Source organism: Rhinopithecus roxellana, chromosome 3, assembly GCF_007565055.1.
Source record: "Rhinopithecus roxellana isolate Shanxi Qingling chromosome 3, ASM756505v1, whole genome shotgun sequence".
Lineage (NCBI taxonomy): Eukaryota > Metazoa > Chordata > Mammalia > Primates > Cercopithecidae > Rhinopithecus > Rhinopithecus roxellana.
This window is the reverse complement of record NC_044551.1, coordinates 165,555,265-165,572,242: the sequence shown is the minus strand read 5'-3', so window position 1 is coordinate 165,572,242 and position 16,978 is coordinate 165,555,265. Positions and strand designations below refer to the sequence as shown.

The 16,978-nt window shown below is 54.5% G+C and overlaps 1 protein-coding gene across 1 annotated transcript in view; it reads left to right on the top strand.

The window, feature by feature from the left end:
- The window catches only part of ADAMTS2 (ADAM metallopeptidase with thrombospondin type 1 motif 2), a 233,303-nt gene that overhangs the window by 147,435 nt on the left and 68,890 nt on the right, over nt 1–16,978 (top strand). Inside the window, 1 exon segment of the mRNA XM_030927877.1 lies at nt 12,691–12,774. Within this exon segment, the coding sequence (XP_030783737.1) occupies nt 12,691–12,774 (84 nt within the window).

The following is a 16,978-nucleotide window of genomic DNA, read 5'->3' as shown; positions in this document are numbered from 1 at the left end:
ATGCCTTCGCGTCTATGGCAGAGGCTGTGTCTCCGTCGTCAAGCTGACAGCTGAATGGCCAGGTCCCGGGATGCGGTTTCTAGTTGCAGCAGCTTTGCCAAATTGCTCTCCAGAGCTTCTGTACTGACTCCCACGCCCACTTACGTGAGCCTCTCAATCTCTCTGTACCTCGGCTTCCTCACTCATACAATGGGGATAATACTCACTTGTGGGGTGTGGGAGGGGAAAGATATCGCACACGGGGAAGTGCTCAGCACGGACGGAGAAGATCAGAGCCAACCAGCCAGGCGAGCTGTTGTTCATTCGGCCCATGATGTCTGGGAACAGCCCCAGCCAGCTCCTGTGCTGGACAAGCTTTTTCTCATGGGGGCCACCTGCTTGCTTTGGCACAGCGAGGACAGGGCCTTGGCAGCCAAAGGAGACCGTCAGCTGCCTCCACCTGGTTATGGAGATAGTCCCAGTGGGGTGATCCTTGAGCTGGTTTTGGTCACAGAGTTGGTGTTTCCCAAGTGGAAAGTGGGGAGGGCATAACTACACACAGAGGGGGCTGCTTCTGCAAAAGAGGTGCCAGCCCTTGGCCACCCTGGGGAGCCCGCTGGGGTGGGAGAAGGTGCATGAGGCTGAGCTTGGCCTTGGTCCTGAAGCCTGGGGAAACACGAGAGTACCGGCACCCAGGGTGCATCAGCAAGGATGCAGAAGAGTCCCTGTCTAGTGGAGATGGATAGGCAGCTAACAAATGAAGGTGACTGGAGATTACAATGGTGCCAGGAAGTTACTTAGATGGGACAGCACCCGAGGCAGCATAGGGTGCCCCGTGGGAAGGTTCACAGAGTGGGAAAACTTCACAGAGCAAAGGAGACTTCCCTGCAGCCAGACAGGAGGATAGAAGCCTGGGTGCAGCCCGCACGACCTCCCACCCACGCCTGGCAGTGAGCCTGGCCTGGGGGCTGCCCATGCTGGCCCTTCCCAGCCTGAGCAGAAGTGATCACGGACACTTGTGCCTCCAATAATTCAGCCCCTCTTCCTTTGGTTCTGGGTTTCCTGTGTAGCGGTGGGCAGGATTTCATCTATCTTCCCGTCTGCCAGAGTCTGGCAAGGGAGCTAAGCCACCTAAACAGACTCCGATGGTGCAGGGGGCATGTGACCTGCTGCACAGAAGGGCAAAGCCGTTTCCTGCCAAGCCCAAGAGGTGCTGGAACGCCTGTGCTCTGGGTGTTGGAAAGCACCCCGCGTGACTGCACTTTCAGGGAGGGATGTGCTCGCAGCGGACAACCCTTGCCGTGAGCTTGTAATGCAGGACCCTTCTTGCAGCCGTCACCTTACTCTTGCCCTGTGCTCTGAGTGCCTTGGGAGCCCCTGCCCAGGTCGAGGGGCACACTGCAAGGTGATGGCCTGCGGCCCTCTGTCATGCCTTCTCAGTCTCTGAGGGGTTCAAACCTGCTCTGTCAGGGCCTCTCCCTTCTTCCTTACCATGCATGGATGCCTGGGGTGTAGGGAGGCTGGCCTGAGTCCTCCTCAGTTTTGCTCTGAGTTGGTCAGGTCTGACGTCTGGGCCACTTAGGCGTGCTGGACCCCTGCCCAGTCCAAGCCCTATGCCTTGATGGGTGTCCACTCTGCAGCCTCTGCCAGCCACTGCCAGCTACCCACGCCCTGGCCCTCATCAGCAGGAGCTGCTGCAGCCCTCACATACCCCTCTGGAGCTGGGGGGCATCCACGTGCTGCCTGAGGCCCATTCATTAACATGAGATCCCTCTCGATTCTAAGCACCTGCCTAGCCACCATGTGGATCCGACTCCACCCTCAGCAGAGGGTCTCATCTCAGTGGGAAGTGGAGCTCAGAACCCTAGGGACTATCTGCATCTCACCCTAAGGCAGGGGCAGCGGTAGGGATAGGGCTCCGGCTCTAAGCCTGGTGTCAGCTCAGCAGCCCACCCCCCTGCCCCCTCCTCCACACCGTTCCTGTCCCCTGATGCCATGGCCCTCTCCTCCCATAGCGGCATTTTCCTTCCCTCTTTCCCTAGGTCAAACTGGTGACAGAGCAGCAGCAGAATATGATGTGCAGGGTAATAAAAATGCGTTGTTCTCAAGTTACATGGTGGTGCCCGAACGTACCCAGGTGACTGAGCTCAGTCACAGGGGATGGGCTGTGCCATACAGGCTCTGAGGCAGGCATGGGGGTGCCAGGGCTGGGGGTGGCACAAGGCCTGGACACTTGGGGCCCCTCTTTGAAAGGAAACTCCACACTGAGCCCCCCAGGGCTCTGTGGCCAGGGACAGCTGACAAGTTCAGCAGAGTTCCAGGGAGGCAGGGCCATCCCGCAGCCACTGCCAGCAAGAATAAGAATCCCTGACTTTTCTCAGCCTTTCCTTGTCAGTGGCTCGCAGCGGCCGAGAGGCCCCTGGGGGACACTGGGCTCTGGCCTGCGGCCTCGGCCGTGTCCTTCTGTGTCCTGCGGCCTCAGCAGCACTGGTTCTTCCGCGTTCTGCAGCATTTCCGTTTCTGATGAGGCGTCCGGCCAGCGAGTGGGAAGGTCAGTCTAAGTGGTGGCATGGCGACTCAGCCAGCAGGGAGAGCTCCAGGGCTGGGTCACACTCGTAGACGTGCCTGGGCACGGCAGCCCCTCCAGCTCTGGAAAACACAGGGACATGCGCAAGCTGTTCACTCAGACCCCTCCCCATGGTGATAGCCAGGAGGAAAGCCAGGGTGGGTGTAAGGGTGAAGTCCCGATGGACCATTCTGCTCATGGAGTCCCAGGGAAGCAGCTTGGGCTATTGGACCCTCCTGTAATGTGATGACAATTTTTTTTTTTTTCTTTTTGAGATGGAGTCTCTCTCTGTCGCCCAGACTGGAGTGCAGTGGCACGATCTCGGCTCACTGCAAGCTCTGCCTCCCGGGTTCACGCCATTCCCTGGCCTCAGCCTCCCAAGTAGCTGGGACTACAGGCGCTGGCCACCATGCTCGGCTAATTTTTTTTGTATTTTTGTATTTTTAGTAGAGATGGGGTTTCACTGTGTCAGCCAGGATGGTCTCAACCTCCTGACCTCATGATCCGCCTGCCTTGGCCTCCCAAAGTGCTGGGGTTCCAGGCGTGAGCCACCGTGCCCGGCCAATTTGATGGCAATCTCATTGAGCCTGTACTAGGTGCTGGGGATTTCACTTGTCACACGCGTCCCTGTGAAGAGACCACCAACAGGCTTTGTGTGAGCAATAAAGCTTTTTAATCACCCGGGTGTTGTTTTTACCTAAATCAATCTGGCCTGGTATATGACAACATAAAAAAACTCAAGGATGGAGCCCAAAAAACTCGCCAACCAAGCAAATAATTATGCTGAACCCCCTTGGGCACTCTCTAATTGGATGTCCTGGGTCCTCCCAGTTCCTAGTCCTTTAATACCTATTTTTCTCCTTCTATTTGGACCTTGAGTCTTCGGTTTAGTTTTTTAATTCATACAAAACCACATCCAGGCCATCACTAATCATTCTATACAACAAATGCTCTTTTAACAAACCCACAATATCACCTGTTACCCCAAACTCTTTCTTCAGTTTAATCTCTCCCACTATAGGTTCCCACGCTGCCCCTAATCCCTCTCCAAGCAGCCCTAAGAAACATTGCCCATTATCTCTCCATACCACCTCCCAAAATTTTCACTGCCCCAACATTTCACCACTATTTTGTCTTGTTTTTCTTATTAATATAAGAAGACAGGAATGTCAGGCCTCTGAGACCAAGCTAAGCCATCATATCCCCTGCGACCTGCACGTATACATCCAGATGGCCTGAAGCAACTGAAGATGCACAAAAGAAGTGAAAATAGCCAGTTCCTGCCTTCACTGATGGCATCCCCCATTGTGATCTGTTTCCACCCCACCCTAACCGATCAGTTGACTTTGTGACAATACACCCTCCCCGCCCTTGTGATAAGTACTTTGTGATATTCCCCCACCCTTGTGAATGTGCTTTGTACGGTACACCCTCCCCACCCTGGAGAAGGTACTTTGCAATATTCTACCCCACTTGAGAATGTATTTTGTAAGATCCACCCCCTGCCCGCAAAAAAATTGCTCCTAACTCCACCGCCTATCCCAGACCTATAAGAACTAATGACAATTCCACCACCCTTCGCTGACTCTCTTTTCCGACTCAGCCCGCCTGCACCCAGGTGATTAAAAAGCTTTATTGCTCACACAAAGCCTGTGTGGTGGTCTCTTCACACGGATGCGTGTGACAACTTTCATTGTTGCTTCAACCTGAAACAACCCTGAGACACAGGGACTATTATTATCTCCATTTTACAGATAAGGAAACTGAGGCCCAGATAGATTAAGTAAGTGGCCCCCAAGTCACACGGCAGGATTGTGGGAGAACCCCCCATGCTGGCACCCATGCAGTCTGACCTCGGAGTGGGAATATCGCCCCCAATGCTCTGCTAACCCCCCAAACTCTGGAGAGGGGGAGCGGCAGCCTCTTGCAGTTGTTAGTACAAAGCCGGGAAGGTTTGTCATGCAACCTGTCTTCTCAGCGTGCCTGCTGGAGTGCTACACATATCTCTTGAGCATAGCACATGCCTCTTAGCCTCTGCTGGGCTCTGTGCATTGATCAGCTGGCCTGGGGTGGAGGGGCCCCATCCCCACCCTGAGGCACCTGCAGAGGTATCAGCAGAGTGTGGACGGGCACAGGAGACGGCGCCTGAGGAGTGAGGGGGTGGCCTTGGGCAGAGTGTTCTCGCACTGGGTATTGAAGGAGAGGGCTCTGACCGCCTGGCTTTTTGATGTATGATCTGACCCCAGTAATTCTGATCCTGGCCATTTCCATTCCATGATAGTTTGATATTTTGAGCAAGAGTCATGTTTCTTCTCGCATTGCCTCTGAAGCATTTGCTGAGGGTGAGAAGCCAGAGGGTGAAGAAGCTATGCCGTGAGAACATTTATTCTCATGATAAGCCCAGGCTCTGGCAGCCCCGTTTAGGCACCATATGCAATGCACACAGATGAAGCAGTTCCTCCCTGAGGCCAGCAGACCTCTCTCCCTGACTTCTGGCTGCACTCTCTTCTCTGCCTCCACCTTGGTGGTCCAAGCCTGGCCTCCGAAGGGGCCACAGAGAGAACAGCCCTCTCCCCACTTATTTCAGGGGGTCCCAGAGAAGTCACAGAGCAGCAGGTCCCCCTCCCCCAGGCCTCTGACAGACTTTGCAGGCCTGGCTTGCTCCTGGCCATGGTTTTGCCGGGTGGGTCACAGGCTGCCTCTGGTGGCCCAAAGCTCAGCCGAGCGAAGGATATGGGAACTTTCCTGAAGGTTGGGGTGGCTGCTGTTCCAGTGCCCCTGCCTGTCTCCTCTGCAGCGGGCAGGCGGGCCAGCAGGCCTCCCCTAGTAGGGAACCTGAACCGGTTCCCCTGTTTCTGCACCCCTCCCCCACCTTGGCAGAGGACAAAGTCACCTCTGCCCAGCAGCCTCAGGCCACCTCCCAGGGCTCACCGTCCCCGGGTGGAACTCTGCCACCCTCGGAGGCAAACTTTTACATCGTCATGCAGAGCCACTCCTTCCTCATTGTCTATTCCAGAACAGAAACTTGGCTGCATCTTTGCATAAGCAAAAGGCACATTACAATGTATTTCCCCAAACAAGAGAGCCTTTGGCCTCTCTCCGCACAAAGATGGCTGCGGCTTTGAACATTTCCCCCCAAGGTTTAAAGATTCCAGGATCAATTTCTCAGACAGGACTCAAGGACATTGTCCCTGGGCTTCCCCTCCGCCTGCAACCTGGGAAAGCAGAGCTGCTTCCCCCCAGCACATACAGGCCTTGGGGAGGGTGGATGCGGAGGAGGCCCCAGGGCTGCTGGGGGTAGCCGAGGGGAGGCCTTAGCTAGGGGCCTCCCCATGACAGGGGTCACAGGCCTATGCTGGGTCATACATTTGGCCCATTTCTTGTTATTCCGTATCTTCAAAGTGATTCACTCCATTCATTCAACAACTGTTTATTGAGCACCTACTGTGGGCCAGACACTGCTGGGAGCAGTTGCACTGCAAGTCCAAAGTTCCTGAGTTGGAGACAGGCTCCCTGTGCAAGGAGCAGCCAGGCTATCCGCTAGAGCACAGGGAGCAGGGCCAGGGCAGCCTGAGAAGATGCAGCAGGGCTAGACCCTCCTGGCCTGGAGGTCGTGCCAGGAACTGTGGTCTTACACCTTGGGTAGGAAGGGTTTAAGCAAGGCGGTCACTGCCTCCTTCCTTTTAAATATATTTTTTAGGATGAGTCTTTTTTTTTTCCAAATGCTCTTGAGATATCTAAAGAATTCAGGGGCTGGTCAGGGAAAGTGAGGATTCCAGGTCTGAACCAATGCACAGGCAGCAGGAGAGGGCAGCTGGCTCTGGGGAAGGGTGCCATGTGGGGAAGTATCTGAAGTAGGGCATGGAGAAGCCAGCCAGGGCCAGCGTGCAGAGGGCTCTGAATGGCAGGCGGAGTGGCTGGGCCCTGCCTCTGAAGGCACTGGAGAGCCATTGAGGGTTTTAGACAGCGGAAGGGGAAGGTGAGATCTGTTCCTCGGGGTGATCGTAGTGAAGAATGGTGTGTGTGTCGGGGACGGTGGGGAGGACATGAGGGGAGCTGTTGGGGAGCCCTACCACCTGTCTCCTGTCTGGAAGAGAAAGTGGGTGGGGCCAGGGGAGGAGGGGGATGTGAGGGAGGCAGGCATGCGGAGGCCGCCTTCTGTCTTCAGTTGCTCTTTTTGCCACATCAGTCAACTCTCTGCTCTGCAGAAATGTTGCAGCTCTGTCCTTATTGAGGATGCCAGTGTTTTGTCAGGAATTGCACTGATTCCTCCCAGTGGCTCCCGTGCCCAGGTTCCGTTTGAGAAGTCCCATTGAGAACCTGTGAGGGGCCAGGGCTGGGCAGCAAACTGTGGCAATTTTGCAGCCCCCTGAAAAGCATGTAGAGCCCTGGGATGGTAGAGGGGGACAGGATGGGGCTCACTCCTCAGGCCTGTGGAGGACAAGGACATTGTGGATAGCCCCTGCATCTCACGCCCCACAGACCCTGCCTGCCCGCCCGCCATGTCTGTTCCTGATGTATCATATTAACCTACGGGAACTGAGACGCCAGACAGCAGAAGGAGCCCGGCCCGGACTGTGGGCTGGACTTTGCCACAGCACATGCAAGGGCAGGAGAACCACCCAGGCCAGCGGTCAGTGGTCTCTGGGCCACAGTGCCCCATGGGGTTCCTGACTGCTGGGAGGGGCTGCTGAGGCCTGGCCTGGGAGGGGCCAAGGTGAGGGCTCTGGAACAGGATTCCAGGCCCAGCGGCCACCCAGAGGAGCCAGGAGGCCATCGCAAGCCCCACCATGGCTTCGCTCAGGCCTGCCTGCCAGAGAGGAGGGATGCCTGGGGCACAGTGTGCTGTTCTGGTGTGGAAGAGAGGAAGGACAGAGGCTTGCTGGGGAGAGGATCAGGGAGAGCACACCACAGTCGAAGGCTACCAGGGAGGGCAGGCTGAGGGAGCCTTCACGAGGGGGCCTTGGCTGCGGCCCGGCCTCCTCCTTCCTGGCTACCTGCTGGGAGCATTTGCAAGGAAGCCCTCTCTAGCTCCTCAGCAGCCAGGGAACCCCAGTTCATCTCCGAATCATCTGAGGCTTCCAGAGGCCAGGGTCGGGGCACCCAGCGCAGGAGGTGGGAGCTGGCTGCTGGCAGACAGCCCCACAGTGGGGCTCCCCAGCCAGGGCCCCACACCTAGCAGCCTGACACCCCGGGGCTCAGCGGCCTTGACCCCACCTCCAAGCAGAATGTGAGGTGGGTCTATCCCAGGGAGTTCGATGCCCGGCAGCAGGGCTTTTGGAATGGTTGGTCACCTCCTGTCCCAAAACAGGGAGCAGGATTAGATCTTCCCAATGTTCCAGAAGGATACAAGATTCCTTCTTGAGATGAGAGCTGCCACCTTTGGCCCCAGGGGCAGTGCTAGGAGAACGGAAGATCCTGTGTCCTGAGGGGCAGGGCCTGGCCAGGAGCCAGGAGAGGGCCAGCCCCGCCTCTCCGCCCTCCACCCTGTGGGAGCTGCTGGCACGCCCTTCCCAGAGCCCCAGCCTCCACCTGCTCAGGCGAGCCAATGACCCCCATTCCAATCCACATCATCCCTCACATCTGTCCCTTCTCTGCACTCATCCCCAAAGCTGAACCCCACATTCCCACATCTTGACCCCTTCCATCTACTTTCCATAAGGCACCTGGTGTAAGCTTCTTAAATGCACTGCCATCATCCTTCCTCTGTGTTCTCCCATTGCTCTTAGAGTGGATTTAAAATCCTCCTGACTTTGTGGTCCGGCCTCAGTGCTCCCCTCACCTCCTCTGCTGGAGCGTCCCTTCCGCATCCCCTCCGTGCTTGGAAGGTGCCTCGCTGCTTCCAACCCTGGGAGGTTTGCGTGGGCTGCCTCCTCTGCCAGGAGCGCCAGCCTGCTTTGCTGAGCTAACCTGTTCTGTTTCTCAGGTCTCATGACATGCCACATCCTTAGGGGGACCCAGGCCCCAGTGGGCAGATTCCCACTAATATGTCCTCTGGTTCCCGGCCTTTCCCTCAAGGCCCGTGATCCTGGAGCTGGTCTGGTGGCATCTGAGCGTCCCTCTCCACCTCCTGGCAGGAGGGCTGGCTCTGTACTGGTTCTGATCCACTCAGAGCCACAATTCATGGTGATGCAGTGGCTCCGCTGGGTCTGCTGGGTGCCAGCCTCAGGCCAATGGGGAAGGAGAGACCAGGCCAGGCTCGCCCAGGCCATTCTCGTTCCCAGGGTGTGGTGGGCTGCACAAGAGGCCAGGGTCAGTTCAGTTTGAGAAATCCCATTGAGAACCTGTGAGGGACCCGTGGCTGTGCTGAGGGTCTGTGTGGATGGTGAGGTCGGCATTTACACACTTAGGCTCAAACATGGGGAAAAATGCAACTTTCTTTCATTCTTTTTTTTTTTTTTTTTTTTGAGACAGTCTCGCTCTGTCACTCAGGCTGGAGTGCAGTGGCGTAATCTCGGCTCACTGCAACTTCCACCTCCTGGATTCAAGTGATTCTTCTGCCTCAGTCTCCTGAGCAGCTGGGATTACAAGCACCTGCCACCATGCCTGGCTAATTTTGTATTTTTAGTAGAGACAGAGTTTCACCATGTTGGCCAGGCTGGTCTTGAACTTCTGACCTCAGGTGATCCACCTGCTTCGCCCTCACAAAGTGCTGGGATTGCAAGCGTGAGCCACCGCAGCTGGCAGGGGCTTTCTTTCTTTCCTATATCTGGTACTGCCCTCATATCAGGCACTCAGCCCCAGGATGGAAGGAAGGCTGCAGTCTGGCCTGTGGGAGGTGGCTCGGTCTCTTCCCCATAAAGCCTTTGTCTCATTCCGCTTGGGCTGGTATAACAAAGTGCCATAGACCCAGGGACTTGCATCACAGGAAATCATTTCCCACAGTTCTGGAGACTAAGAATTTCAAGAGTGTGTTGCCAGCTGGGTCATTCCCCAGTGAGGACCCTCTTCCTGGTTTGCAGACAGCCACCTTCTTGCTGGGTCCTCCCATGGCAGAGAGAGAGGACGCAGGCTCTCTGGTGTCTGTTCCTATGGGACACTAACCCTATCACGAGGGTCCCACCCCCACGAACTCATCTACCCCTAATTAACTCCCAAAAGCCCGATTTGCAGGCAGAGGACTGGTGGGGGGCAGTAGGAGCGTGTCCTCTCTGCAGCAGCCTTGCAAGTAGGCCTGCCCTCCTCTCTTGTAGGCCAGTATCCTCTGGGCTTGCTCTGAAGCCTGGCGGTGCCCCCTAGAGCCAGTAAACCGCAAGCCAGTCCCCAGCTGTCTTGCCTATGTGTCCCTGGGGTGCAGGGGACCCTGGCATCTGCCACGCACAGCTGGGAGCTGGGCCACCCTCTCAGGCCTGAGCCAGGCTGGGCCTCCACTCGGGCCCTGGAAGCCACTCCTACTGCTAGGAACCTGTCACCTCTCAGGTCCCAGGCAGCAGTCAGGATCAAGCTCTCCCACTTTTCCTTCTCAGATGTCAGGACTGTTCTGTATGACCTGTGAGGTTGGGGTTGGGGATGAGGAGAAGCCTGGCCCCTCATCCCTGGCCTTTCTCCTCTCCTCCCCTCCCCTCCCCTCCCCTCCCCTCCTCTGTTCTGCTCCTGTCAGCTGCAGTGGGACCTTCCCTGCGTCAAGGTCTTCATTTCTACAGTCAGACTCCATGAGCCAAGCTGGCCAGGCTCTGTCGTGATAGAGAAAGCGCTACTGTGGACAATTAAAGAAACCCCTTCTTTCTTAAGAAAAACTGGCTTTTAAGGCTACTGTGCCAGCATGGACTAAAAAATCTAGTCTGACCCTCAAAGCTGGGCAAGGACTTCTGTGGTTCAGGGGTGCATACCCTACCCCCAGCACCTCGCAGGGAGCTGCAGGGCACTATGGTTTACCAGCAACGATGAAGAAATTGTTTCATTGTTTGCACAAGCACCATTCCATTGGAGATTTCATCGCCACAACAGCTTTGTGATGGGGGGGCAGCGATCCTCATTTTACAGAGGAAACGGACAGCGACGGCCACATGGCAAGGCTTCCTGGGGACCTGGGTGCCCTCCTCGGAGCTCCACCTCATCAGCCACAGGGGCAAGATGGGTCCCTGAGGGTCTAGAGGATAACCCTTGTGCCCACAGGGGTTGCCAACCCACCCTCCCCAGACACCCACGGCCTGGAGCCGACGGTGACCAGCCACGCTCCTGTGGGTCTGATGAGTCGTCCCTTGCCTGTAGGAAAGAGAATTGAGACTTGTGGGAGCCCATTTACAATCAGACGTAGATTTGCTGGGCAGCAGTTGCTGGGAGGAGCTGCGTTGGGGCTGGATGGTCCCCTTAGCAGGGGCCTGCATGCTCACAAACCCTGCCGCACGATTGGTGCCATCTTTGTTCCCAGCACCAATGCCAGCGGGCCCCGGGATCCTTGTCTTGCATGCCCTGTGTGCCTGTCCACCCATCCATCATGATGTGATTCTCCTTGTTAACCCTCAGGTTTCCTGAGGTGCCTCCCCACTGTTTCAAGGTAGCAATGACTGTTGCTCAGATGGAGGCTCTACAGATTGGAATGCAGGGAGTGTGTGCTGGCCTGGCATGGCAGCAGGCTCCAGGAAGTTTGTCTTGGCCGTGTCTGGAGCCCGTCAGCAGCCCCTGGGCTCGGTCTGCACATGGGGAGGGGTGCGTGGCCAGTTCCTGCTTCTCCACTTCCTGATGGTGCCAATGTCTTGAGCCTGTCAGCGGGTATCCCTGAGTACCTGCCAGGCGCTGCTCAGCCTGGCCCTGGGCGTGCAAGCAGGGAGGATGCAGGTGGCTGCCCAGCCCACAAGGGCACACAGAGGGCTCCAGGAATAATACACTTTGTGCTTGATGAGGAGCGGATCAGGCCTGCGGGGGGCCTTCCAGGGGGAAGTGACCGCTGAGCTGGCCTCGAGGAGGAGTAGGCTTTGGTCAACCAACAAAGGAGGTGACCGGGAGGGGGCTGTGCTAGGAAGGGTCCTGGGTGTGTGTGGTGGGAAGCTGGAGGGTGGGGGCTCAGTGGGAAGGAAGCCCTTAACAGCCTCGAGCCCGGGGTAACATGACCTGTGTTTCTGGAGTGTCTTGCTGGCTGTGTTCTGCGAAAGGGGAGCTCACCCCGTTTTCGTGCCATGGATCCCTTTGACATCTGCTGAAGCCCATTGGCACCTGCTCAGAATAACGGTTTTAAATGGGAAGAATGAAACACATGTAAGAATACCACTGTGGCCGGGCGCGGGGGCTCACGCCTGTAATCCCAGCACTTTGGGAGGCCGAGGCGGGCAGATCAGGAGGTCAGGAGATTGAGACCATCCTGGCTAACACGGTGAAACCCCGTCTCTACTAAAAATACAAAAAATTAACCAGGCGTGGTGGCGGGCGCCTGTAGTCCCAGCTACTCAGGAGGCTGAGGCAGGAGAATGGCGTGAACTCGGGAGGCGGAGCTTGCAGTGAGCCGAGATCCGGCCACTGCACTTCAGCCTGGGCCACAGAGAGAGACTCCGTCTCAAAAAAAAAAAAAAAAAAAAAAAAAAGATTGTGATAAGTACAGAGGACAGCAATTGCAGGAGCTCCAGCCATCAAAACAGAACAGGGAGAGCACGTTGGGGATGCAATAATGAGCTTTTAATTAACACGTTAAAACATTATACCTGGTGGTGGGCCTAGAACTGCCCCCATTTCCAAGTAGCGATGCTCGTAGGTAACCCCCACACCCACCAGCAACAGCTTGGAGTGACTTCTTCCAGGGCCGGTCCCAGCCCTGCCTGTGCCCCGGGGGCCCGTTGCCCACATTCACTGTTGAAGGGAAGGTCATGTTTCAGTTGGAAGCCACAGCAAGTGTAGGGCTGCCTTCCCTGCCCATGTTCCATGTTCAGGCCCCAGGAGAGGAATCCCTGGGCTGGTGGGTGGGGTTGCTCAGGAAAGGGCTGCAGTGATCGCAGCAGGCGGTGGTGGCTGCCTGGAGGGGCAGAGGGGACAATGAGGGAAGGGTCACAAGGTGGCTCCCAGATGACGGTGATGCCTGGCTGGAAAGCATGGGAAGAGGCAGGAGCGGGTGGGGGTCCCAGGCCTGGGAGCTGGTTGGGGGGTCATCCCACTGGCAGAGCCAGAGCCCATTCTAGGACCTGTGGTTCCCGCTGACACCTCCCTCTTTCTTTCAGGTCAACGAAATCTACCATGACGAGTCCTTGGGTGCCCACATCAATGTGGTCCTGGTGCGGATCATCCTCCTAAGCTATGGGAAGGTGAGTGCACTGTGGCCAGCTGGGCCTGCCTCCACCCACTCAGAGTGAGGGGCCTGGGAGGGAGGCATGGGCCTTCTTGGAGAGCGTTTGCATTTGCCAGAACCACTGTGCCTCTCCCTGCCTCCCCTGAGGTTCCTATAAGAAACAAGAAACTCCCTGGCTAACATGGTGAAACCCCGTCTCTACTAAAAAAATACAAAAAAATTAGCCGGGCATGGTAGCGGGCGCCTGCAGTCCCAGTTACTTGGGAGGCTGAGGCAGGAGAATGGCGTGAACCTGGGAGGCGGAGATCGCGCCACTGCACTCCAGCCTGGGCGACAGAGCAAGACTTCGTCTCAAAAAAAAAATAAAAAAGAAACAAGAAACTCATGAGCCGCCCCTAGATACCTGCTCCCTTTCACCCCTAGTTTTAAAATGTGGCCATTACTATCGTTCACTGAAAAGAGTCTGTTACTCCCAGATCCCTAGAGGAAGAGACATACCAGGCCCGGGGGTCACACAGGGAGGCACCAGGGTTGGTCAAGAGGCAGAGGGAGTTGGGTAAACAGCGGCCTTGAGTCCGTGTTGTTTCTGCAGGAAGGACCAACGGAGACAGGGTGAGCTGGCTTCAGGTCGGCCAGTTTGAATAATTCCAGTAGGGCTCTGGGGAGTGGAGCGGTCCTGAGTTTTCTGGCACCTGGCCCTGGGTAATGAGGGCAGGCGGACAGTGGCTCAGAGTGCGAGGTCTGACAAAGGAGGTGGCTGGGGACATGGGCGCTGGATTGGTTGGTCTGTATCTGAAAAATGTTCCCATGGATGAATTGTTCCCTGTCTGTAAGCACTGCTTCCCACTGGTGGCGGGGGCCATCCCTCCAGAGTCAGCAAGGCTCGGATGTCAAAGCCTCAGAAACACGTGGTTTACACGACCCTCCCTTGGACTCCTGTCCCTGTATTAAATCTGTGGCCTCCTCTCCTCTGGCCTCAGCTGCTGTCCCAGCTGGGCCCTCTTGCCCGTCCCATTTCCTTTTGCAGCCTGGGACACCCTTTCCTGGCAGTGGGCATGGGTGTGTAGCCGCCAGGGACAGTGACCTGGGATGGAAACACAGGATGCCGTGCAGACAGAGATAGAGGAAGAGAGGAGCCTCATGATGCGGCCAGTGTGGACTGCAAAGTGCCTGTACCAGCCATGTGGGAAGAACTTTGTACAGATGAATGCCCTTAATCTACAGGGTAGATGGAGGGGTGCATGCTGTGACTCTGCCCATTTCACAGATAAGAACACTGAGGCTTAATGTGACTTAGTGGCATGCCCAGGTCAGTGGCCAGGGCCATCCAGCACCTGAAGAGTCAGGCTTCTCACTCAGACAGCTGAATTCAAGCCTGTGGTCTGACTGTGCATAGAAAATCAAATCATAATAGGATCAAACACATCAGATAATTATATAAAGGTTGAACTCTGTTCAAAGAGAATCTCAGTCTCAAAAAATAAAAAACTGCATGCAACTTACAAGGCACATGACGTAAGAATGACAACGAAGGGCTCCGGTGGCAGAAGGGATCCCAGGAATACTAAGTAGGTTTGGGGCCACTTCCCTACACCTACCAAGCACCTCATTGCACAGTGACCGAAGGCACCCACAGGGCGGATGCCAGTTACAGGCCTTCATGCACCCCAAGAGAACACAAAACATCCCAAAGCAGATCCTTGGAACGAAGGGGAAATTGGCAAAAACTTAACTATGAGAGTCTCTGATACCCTTTTCAAAGCCTTTCACAGATTAGATGCTAATAAGGCATAGAATTTTTGAATGACACAATGAGTAAAGTTAAATTAGTGGTTATATCACTGTTTCCCTTGCTCTACAGAAAAAAAGATGTACCTTCTTTCTGAGGAATCATAGAACACTTAAAAATTATAGAAGTGTTTTGGGTCATAAAGAAAATGTGAATTTTATACAGCAAAAACGATTTCGTCCATGTTCTCTGATGAAATGCCTAAAACTAGGGGTGGGGGCAGCAGAATTTATAAACCTAAAAAAATAAAATTCATTTGAACACTTAAAAAAAAAAAAAACCTGCTAGGGGCCGGGCATGGTCACTCACACCTGTAATCCTAGCACTTTGGGAGGCCAAGGTGGGTAGATCACTTGAGGTCAGGAGTTCAAGACCAGCCTGCCCAACGTGGTAAAACACTGTCTCTACCAAAAAAATACAAAAATTAGCTGGGTGTGGTGGCATGTGCCTGTAGTCCCAGCTACCTGGGAGACTGTGGTGGGTGAATTGCTTGAACCCAGGAGGCAGAGGTTGCAGTGAGCTGAGATCATGCTACTGCACTCCAGTCTGGGCGACAGAGCAAGGCAAGAGAATGTTAGGATTGCAGTTATAGACTATTTGGAACGCTAATAAAAACAGGAGCACTACTGTCAAATCTTATGGAATGTGGTTAAAGCTGTATTCAGAGGCAAATTCACAGATATTTTCCAAAAGCTTCTTCCTTGGGTGACGTGTTTGACACACATTAGCCCTGCCTTCAACTCAATACATTGGAATGAATTTCAACAGCAGCAAAACCAAAAACCTAAGGAAAGCAAACATAAGGAAATAATTCAGAAAAAGCAGAAACAGATAAATTAGAAAACAGAAGAAACACATAGAATCAAGGAACAAGAGAGCTTTGGAAAAAGCGACCCTCTGGCCTATTTAATCTAGAAAAAAAGAGAGAAGGCACAAACCAAAAGATCAGAAAGAGTATACGTAATGTGACTACAACAAGATGTTTCTTCTGGCAGAAGGGAAAGCATTCAGGGCCATCTGCCCACTGGGAAGCTGTTGGGAGGCTCTCTGCAGCCGGCCGCTTTGGAGGCCCAGGGGTGATCGGTGTAGGAGGGATATGCAAGGCCTCCTCTGCCAGTGAATGCTGGCTGGGAGCGCAGAGAGAGGCTCGCTGAGCCCTCTATCCCAGGTTTGTGGCAGTGGGCTTTGGACCACACAGATGCAGGGCCTGGGGGTGGGCCCCAGCCCAGCAATCTGCTTCCAGCTCTCCTTTCACAGGAGGAGGGTCTTTGGACTATCCCATGTGGCTCTCTGCCTGCCTCCAGTGGGGTTCTCTGTTCCGGCCTTCCAGCCTGTCCCTTCCTGGCCAGGATCCTCTGGTGTTTTAGGAATTTTCAAGTCTTTGGCATGAGAGATGGACAGTTATATCCTCTTTTGGAAGTTTCCAGAAATGGGAAACTCCTGGTCCTGGGGCTAGAAAGGGGAGAAAAGATTATCCCATTGATTGGTCTGGGTTCCGGGTGGCAGCTTGCATTTCCCCCGCGGGTTGCTCCTGTATTGTTTAAAAAGAAAAATTTTGTAATTGGCTAGGGTTAATCGCATACCAGTGCTGGCAAAGCTTTGGATCTTATTTGGCCTCCAAAGTGTCTGCTCCTTCCCAGTCTTGAGTACTTAATGGAATAAAGCCTCCTTTATTAACTATTCCTTAGCAGGCTCTGTGCTAAATTGTCCCGGCCCTAAGCCTTTTCTTTTTATTTTCCTTTTTTTTCCTTAACTGCCTCAGGTAGGTAGAAGGAGTATGTGACCACAGTCAGAACATTTGCAGAAGAGAGTCAGACCCTGAAGGTGAGAATTTGAGGATCTCTGTGCCAGGGACGTGGAGATCCTGGGGAAACTGAGGATTTCCTGGGGAGATGTGAATATTTCAAAGCTGACTTCAAAAAATGGAGAATACATCATAAGTCCCATAACCATGGAGGGAACTCAAGTTCTTCACCTTTTCCAAAGTTTTGCCAGTGCATTCAGACTCATTTGCAAGCACTTATCAAGCAAGACTAATACCATACCCCGTAAACTCATGTATTCTGAAATCTACCCAATGTATCTTTCGTAGTCAATGGGACCCTTATACCCAGATGCCAGAGGTAGCCTGTCAGGACAAAGTACAGACCTGTCTCGCTTCTGCAAATAGAAGTAAAAATGCCAAGGCATTAAGAGTTTAATTGAATAATGCATAAAGAGAAACTTCCACCATGACCAACTAGGGCTTATCCTAGGAATGTGGAGATTGTTTAATATCAGGAAATCTATTCATACAGTTCATCACATCAGTTCCCAAATGACAAAACTCATCCTCTAACAAATACTGTGTGAAGAGCTTCTGTGTGGGAAGTGCCATGCTGGGAATATTCCCTGGCAGGGTCCCTGTCCTCAGGGGACCGCTTCCAGAAGG